Genomic DNA, 8,401 nt, shown 5'->3' with positions numbered 1-8,401 from the left:
CCAGACTGAATCTTGGTTGGGGAAATCCAAGAAAAAAAATCACAGTGAGACATTTTTCCAGTTCAGATCAGCATAAGGAATCAGACAGAGAAGTCTGTGGACACTGGGGATAGGTCTGGTCAAAAGCATGCTGGTATATTTCAGGGCAGAGAAAGGCTATTTAACAGGCCAATGAGAAATTCCAGGCACAGAGGGGTCTAAACTTGTATAGAATGCAAGAACAGGTGTCAATGGGTAACTCTGTCACTCACTACCCAGTGCCAAGTCACAGATCCAGCATGGAATGAGGAGGACACAGGCACCTTGGTGTGGCATTCCAGGATAAGGAGAGTTATGGGCCCTAGGCTGTACATTGAGCTAAAATCAAGTGCAGAAGCAAGGACTAGCTATTTGATTCTGATCCCAGGAGCAGAGAAGCATCTCAGGTCCAATTTCTAGCCCAGTCTGAAGCCTGCAGAGGAATAACCAGAGCAAGAATCCCAGACCAAAGGGAAGCCTACAGTTCCGTCACTCCAAATTAGCAAAGCTTTCCAGCTGGCTGATAGGAACTTAGTCTAGCAACAGTCTATTGAAACTTGAAATAGGACAAGCCAATAGACCTGTTGCTGAGACACAAACCCAAGTCAGGAAATTGCAGAGCTCAGACCAGAGGGACAATAATCAAACTGTGACAGGATCAGAGCACTTAGGGAAACATCAAAAGATTTTAGGTCTCTAGCTTAAGCTATCCCTCTGATCTTGGAATAACAGGACTTTAGAGGACACAATCTCAGCCCAGACATTCCCTCCAGAAGTGTGCAGAACCTGGCCCTAACATAAAGTCTGAAGTTAGGAAGTAGGCTAAAAAAAGAAGCAAGCAAACAAACAAAAAGAATATCACCAAAAAAACTATTAACATGACAGGGATGTTCAAAATATAAACCTAGAAGAATAAAATGGCTCCAAATCATCTATAAACTGAGTCAAAGAAAAACATAGCTTGGGCACAAATCCAGCTAGAATTCTTGGAAGAGATGAAGCAAGAGTTTAAAAAAAATTTTTTTTAGAAATGAAATGAGGGCACTTAAAGCGGGAAAACGGAAAAGAAATGAGAGCTGTGGAAGAAAGAATTGGAAAGGAAATTAACAACTTGGTTTAAGAGGTATAAAACCTTGCCTGAGAAACAAATTCTTGGAAACTAGGATGGATGAATAGAAGCTAATTATTTTATGAAAGAACAATAAATAATTTTGAAAATAAAAAGAAAATGGAAAGTATCTCATAGTAAAAACAATTGACCTGGAAAATAGATTGAGGAGTGAAAATTTAAGGATCATTGGACTACTTGAAAGACATAACCAAAAAAAAGAGCCTAGATGTCATTTTAAGAAATTATAAAAGAAAACTGCCCAGATCTCTTAGAACCGGAAGACAAAGTAAAAATAGAAAGAATCCATTGATGCACTCAAAGAAAACCCAAAATGAAAACTACCAGAAATATTATAGTTAAAATTCAGAGCTTCCAATATATGTGTGTAAATATATAAATACATGTGTGTATGTGTGTGTATGTAGATAGATGGATTGATCGATTGATTGATTTCTGGCTGTTTGAAATATAAATATAAATAAATATGCATATATATGTATATATGTCAAGATCATACATGATTTAGCAGCCACCCTATAACAGAGCAGAGAGTTTGGAATATAATGTCCAAAAGACAAAGGATATAGACTTATGACCAAAAATAACTTACCCAGGAAATCTAAGTATATTCCTATGGGGGGAAATGTCCTTTACTGAAAAAGAAGACGTCCAAGCATTCCTGATGAAATGACCAGAGTATGTAGAAGTTCAAACATAAGAGTCAAGAGAAATATAGAAAGGTAAACATGAATGAATAATCATAAAGGATTAAACAAGTATCAGTTGCTTATATTCTAATATAAGGAGATCATACACGTGTCCCTTCTGAACCCTATTATCACCAGGAATCATAGAGGGAGTCTAATTAGGTAGAAGGCTGGAAAGTGGTTCTGTTATGATAATGTTCTTAAAAGAAGAATGGAAAGGAAAGGAGAAGAGGAATACATTAAGGGATAATAGGGAGAAGAATAATGGAATATATTATCTCACATAATAAAGGTACACAAGTAGAAATCTATACAAAGAAGTAGGAAGGGGTGGGGAGAACAGGCAATGCTTGAATCTCACTTTAGTCTGAATGATCAAAGAAAGAAAGATATTCATGCTCAAAGTTGTGTACAGAAATATATTTCACTCAACAGAAAAATAGGAAGGAAAGGGGAGGAGGGAGAAGGGGGAATTAGAGGGAGGACAGATTAAAGGAGAGATTAGTCCTAAGCAAAACAAACTAACTAAAGCTGTACAAAAAATATGTATACGTCTTTTTCTTCAGTGACAAAAAATTGGAAACTAAAAGGGGTATATATTAGGGAATGGCTGAATAAGTTATAATATATAAATATGATGGATTACTATTGTGCTGTAAAAAATGATGAAGGGGATGGTTTCAGAAAAGACATAGGAAGAATTATATGAAATGATAAAAAGTAAAATGAGTAAAACCGGGAGAACAATTTATACAACAATATTGTAAAGTCAAACATCTTTGAAATAGGAGCTCTGATTATCATAATGACCAACCACAATACCAGTGGACTGATGATGTTGAGCCATGTGACCCATCTCCTAATAAAAGGGTGAAAAATTCAGAATGTATAATTAGACTTTTTTTACATGGCTAATATGAAAATTTGTTTTACTTGACTATACATATTTGTAAAGGAGATTTTGTTTTTCTTTATTCCTCAATGGGGGTGAGGGGTGAGTGGGAGAGAGAAAAGGCAATTTTTTTCTTATTAAAAATAAAATTTAATGAGCTTTCTCCTTGAAATAAAGACCCCATTTTCTAAATACTGATATTCTACCAGTGTTCTTCTATGACTACATGTCATGAAACCCTACAGTTGCTAAAGACTTAAATCACTCAGAGGGCAATGGAGAGGTACGTGATAGGTATTTCAGTATGTCACATTTAAGAGTACTACAAAGAGTAATTGCAATAAAGGATGCTATCAAAGAGATGTATGACAGAAAAGGAAGATGGTATTCATAAGGTGAGAGTGAGGGATAACTGAAAGCCTATATACTACACTGTCAAAAGGATGCAAGGCAGGACCCTGGCATGTTGGGTGACCCCCTATCTGAATAGGAGTGGCACAGGGTGGGCAAGCATCATAGATGGATTGCTATCTGCATCACCGGAGGGAATATTCATACCAAATTCATTTGTACATTGGAGTTTCCTTTTTAGCTGGTATCCCTTGTTTTGGTTACTCCCATTATTCCTATTTGATAGTTATCTTTGACCTGATATGATAAGAGCATATTTATAAGTTAAATAGAAAATGAGTAATGATTTTACTGAGCTACCAAAAGAGGTTAAGTTTCCTTTTCAAACTCTCATTGCTTTTCAGCATTGGCAGTAGAACCAGAGTCCCAATTTCTAGGTCCTTCATGCTGTAGATTCATTCTAATTATTAAGAATATATTGAAAATAGTAGCTTTTCATGACAGCGGCTTTAAAGAGCTTTTTCACACTTTTTACACATAGTAAAACCTTTCATTATGTGTATGTAAGCCTTATTACAAATTGTCCAATTCAATGACTTCATTTCAAGAAATTTCTTTTGACATTGTAAAATAAACTAGAGAAGGAAATGACAAGCCACTCCAGTATCTTTGCCAAGAAACCCTCCTCCCCCAAAAAAGGGGGTTATGAAGAGTCAGACACAATTGAAATGACTGAATGACAACAAAAAAAGGACGGTGGTAAAGATATGCTGCATCATATTACCAACAATGATTTGTGGGTGAGAGGTGTCATCAAAGGCATGAAGGATGTATGCGACCAGAAAAGGACATGGTTCAGGCATGTAGCAACAGTGAATGATAACAGATGGAAGGCCTTAATGCAGTTCTGCTAATCATACAAACGTTAAAAGCTCCAGAGAAAGACCTATATCAAGTATGCTTGGTAGATCCCCAATGGAAAATTTATGGGAAGATATGGATAAAAGTCATACAAGATGAGTAGGTAGCATCAAGGTTTTGAACTGAACTAGTGGAGAGATTGTTGTTGTTTAATCATTTTCAGTTGTGTCCAACTCTTCATGACTTCATTTGGGGTTTTATTGGCAAAGATACTAGAGTGGTTTGTCATTTCCTTCTCCAGCTCATTTTACAGATGAGAAACTGAGGCAAACAGGGTTAAGTGACTTGCCTACGGTCACCCAGCTAGTAAGTGTCTGAGGTCAGATTTGAACTCAGGAAGATGAGTCTTTCTGACTTCAGGCCCAGCACTCTATTCACTGTGCCACCTAGATGCCCACAGTCGGGAGATTACCTACATCAACTGCATTGTAGATTTGTTGAAGCACTAAATCATAGCTTACAAAACACTTTCCTCACAACCTTCTAAAGTATAGGTATTATTATCCTTTACAGGTGAGGAAATTGAGGCTCAGGATGATTTGCCCATGGAAAAGGTAGAATCTGAACACAGAACTTCCAACTCCCAAATCTAGTGTTCTTTTCACCACAATGTGCTATCTCTTATAGCTCTTTTTAGACCAACTTAAAAACCTCAGACCTGGAATTATATTACTATAATTTGGTGCTGCCTAGGGTACACATTTTGGTAGGTAGCTAAACAGATGTGAACTGCTTCCATTTAACAAATAGGCAACTAGAGTCATGGTGACGTAGTGAAAAGAGCTCTTCTGGAGTAAAAGGACATGGATTCAAGTCATGCCTCTCCTACTTGCTACCTGTGTGGGCATGGGCAAGACACAACTTCTCTGGGCCTCAATTCTTCATTTATAAAATAAGAGGTTTGAGCCAGATGTACACAAAGATCCCTCTCTTTCAGCACCAGGATACAATAAACTGAAATAGATAATAATAAAAATGGCTAACATTTATGCCATACTTTTAGGTTTGCAAAGCACTTTACATACTTTATATTATTTGATCTTTACATGACTCTGTGAGGTAGGCACAACCATTATTCCCATTTTATAGATGAGGATAATGAAACTGAAAGAGGATAAGTGACTTGCCTAGGTCACACAGTAAGTGTTTGAGGCAGGATCTGAACTCACATCTTCCTGACTTCAGGTCTAGCTCTCTAGACACAATTCCAATCTAGTTTTCTATTGATGCTACCTGAGTATTGGAAGTTAAATAACTTTTCAGTCATGAATGTCTATCCACTGTGTACATTTTTTCCCTAGACACTATGGATAGACTCTTAAAAAAATGGAAGACTTGGTATCTGTCCTCAAAAGTTTACAGTTAATGGGGATATGGGCAACCATTCATCAAAAATTTATAGGTACACCTATTCCTGTCTAGGCATATGTTTGTCTACCTTGCATCACAAGGTGGGCAATAATAGCACCCCTGGCATACCTTCTGAGCACACCTATACAGACAGAAATGTATTTAAACATAATTTAAACATAATTCATTTAAACATAATAGTCATGAAGAAACAGTACCAAATAAAAGGTAATTTTCACTAAGAAAAGTTAGTCTGAAAGGGCTTCAGAATGCAAAAAGTAAATTTGGATATAATTTTGAAGAGAATAGGACCTAGTAAGAAATGGGAAGGTGATGTGAGCAGAAAGAATAGCACCAGTAGGGATATAGAGTGAGTTAAGTTTGGGAGACTTTTTAAAATACACGCCTTTACCCAACTTTTTTTCCCCCCCGACAGTAATTGTGTGACCATCAGCAAGTCAGTTAACCTGTCTGAGATAGTTTTCTTAGCTTTAAAATGGAGATAGGATCTCTAGTTACCTGCCTCACCTGGTTATGGGGCTTAAATGAGATCTTGTATGGAATGTGCTTTTTAACCTTTAAAAATTATATATGACACCTATTATTAATATTAATATATATCTCCAGGTGTGTATACCAGTCTCTTCATTTATGGTGGAGAGGAAGAAGGATTTATGCTATTCAGATGACTAGTATCTAGCACAGTGCCTTGTAGATAGTAATTACTTAATATGTATGGAGAAAGAAAGAAGAAAGAAAGAAAAGAAGGAAGGAAGGAAGAAGGAAGGAAGTAAAAGGAAAGAAAGAAGGAAAAAGGAAAAGAAAAAGAAAGAAGGAAAAAAGTAAAGAAAAAGAAAAAGGAAGGAAGGAAAGAGGGAAGGAAGGAGGGAAAAGAAGGAAAGGAGAGAGGGAAGGAAAGAAAAGAGGGAAAAAAGAAAGGAGGGAAGGAAGGAAGGAAGAAAGAAGAGGGAGGGAAGGAAAAAGGAAGGAAGGAAGGAAAGGAGGGATGCATGGAGGTACAAAGGGAAAGAGAGAGAAAGGGAGAGGGAGAGAAGGAAGGTTGCCATGGAATATAAAAGTCCGGTCTACCATTCCACTGACATGAGGCATTGGGAAATCATATGGCCAGTCTAGGGGGAGGAACAGTAATGGGTCTATAATTTATTCTCTTCTGTTTCATTCTCTTTCCCTTTGTTCTGTCTCCCAGTTTTTTGTGCTGACATTACCCTCCTGAGGTTTGTCTATGCCTGAAAAATGATGATAGGAGCATCCATAGAACATGTGCTAATACAACCAGCATCTGTAGGAAGCCAGGTCTAAAAAAGAACTTACTTGTTTCACACAATTCAATTCAATAATTATTTACTAAATGCCTATGGGCACTGCTATGAGAAACGTTCCTGGGCTAGTTACCTTGCCTCAAGCATTTTCACACACAGCCCTTCACGAACTTCCCTTCCCCTACCACACAGATCTCTTGAGTTCATTAATTGACCACAGAAATTCATGATTTGGACTTGAGCACGGCAGTTTGTTCTCCTCAACTCAGAACAACTAAGAAATCAGTCCTTTCTAGCTGACAATTGCTACAGGACAGACTCAGCATCTGTGACCCAGTTCTCCTTTATCCTGAGGCTGTGTACTCCACTCCCTAATCTTCCTACAATGATGAGCATAAGCTATTGCCACTATGACATGTTGCCCCACCCTACCTTGGATGACTGATAGTCCTCTTTCCCTCCGGGAGAGCCAATCAATCTCTGTCGTTCTACTCCTTTCCAAGATTGTGAACCATCCAAGGACTCCTATGGGTTCTAAAGCCTCTATAGGCTGCTAGAGGCTCCACAGGCTTCTGGATTCTCTTATGACTTTCTTAGGCTCTAAAGACTTCTAAAGCCTCTAGTCTCTTAGGACACTGAAGGCTTCTGAAAGCTCTAGAATCTGAGGGCTTCGGGGGTGGGGGTGGGGTTCTGAAAACTAAACATTTCTCATGGGCTCTCTGAAAGTTCCCATGGTCTTGCTTTAGATGGCTGAAAGCTGGTGAAGGCTCTGGGAGGTTTTGAGAGCTCTGAGTTTTTTTTAAGGTCCAAGTGGAAGGAGAGAGGGAGAGAAAGAGAGAGAGAGAGAAAGAGAGAGACACAGAGAGAGAGAGAGAGAGAGAGAGAGAGAGAGAGAGAGAGAGCATTTATGCATCCACAGGTGTGTCAGAAAGGGAAAAGGAAGGACAACAGAGAGGAAAGAAGGAAAAAGAATGAGAAGAAAGAAGAAAAAGAAAATTAAGAAAAAGTAGAAGGGAAAAATGAAAGGGAAAGGAAGATGAAGGAAGGAATAGAAAGGGAGAAAAGGACAATGACCAGTAGAAATAAATGAAAAGGGATCTTTAAAGTTAGGACTGATGATATCTGGCTTCACTCTGAGTGAACTGAGTGTGTGTGACTGAGGTTACCCAGGACAACAGAGATAGGGAAGGTCAACTCAGGCAACAGCAAACACAGTGTTAATTTCCTCCAGGCAGCCATGCTCACCGTTTCCATCTCTACCTGTCCAGGGCCTTAAAGAAGGCAAGTTAAGTAGAAAATAAATTGGGCACCTGATATTTTTTTTTAAAGTAACTTCCACCTTCTTTATTATCTGTTGTAACAGTCTATTGGAATTTATGTTAGTGAGAGACTCTGAATGGGTCTGCCAATGGGATAGATGCTTCAATTTTTCCAAGGGTTAGTAACTCTTGAGCGAAGTGAGGCATGAAAGGGGTAAAGCAGAAAATGATATTGGCTATTGTATGGGCCAGGAATCGTTAGGCCTGGGTTTTATCTTGGGTGAAGAACAATGGAACTGAATGACCAAGTTTTGTCCCCTGTCCATTAGTAAATGTTTGTATTCTTTCCTTCCCTCCCTCCTTCCTTCCTTCCTTCTTTCCTTCCTTCCTTCCTTCCTTCCTTCCTTCCTTCCTTCCTTCCTTCCTTCCTTCCTTCCTTCCTTCCTCCCTCCCTTCCTTCCTTCTTTCCTTCCTTCCCTCCCTCCCTCCTTCCTTCCTTCCTTCCTTCCTTC

General features: G+C 38.5%; 1 protein-coding gene across 1 annotated transcript in view; it reads left to right on the top strand.

The window, feature by feature from the left end:
• The window catches only part of LOC114048796 (transmembrane and coiled-coil domain-containing protein 5B-like), a 53,733-nt gene that overhangs the window by 33,742 nt on the left and 11,590 nt on the right, over positions 1 to 8,401 (top strand). The window contains exon 2 of the mRNA XM_027869889.1: positions 4,490 to 4,494. Within this exon, the coding sequence (XP_027725690.1) occupies positions 4,490 to 4,494 (5 nt within the window). The remainder of the gene's footprint in view (positions 1 to 4,489; positions 4,495 to 8,401) is intronic.

The sequence above is a fragment of the Vombatus ursinus genome, unplaced genomic scaffold, assembly GCF_900497805.2.
Source record: "Vombatus ursinus unplaced genomic scaffold, bare-nosed wombat genome assembly UNPS02014794.1, whole genome shotgun sequence".
In the NCBI taxonomy this organism is placed as follows: domain Eukaryota; kingdom Metazoa; phylum Chordata; class Mammalia; order Diprotodontia; family Vombatidae; genus Vombatus; species Vombatus ursinus.
The sequence above is the reverse complement of the archived record's forward strand: the minus strand, read 5'-3'. Positions and strand labels throughout refer to the sequence as shown.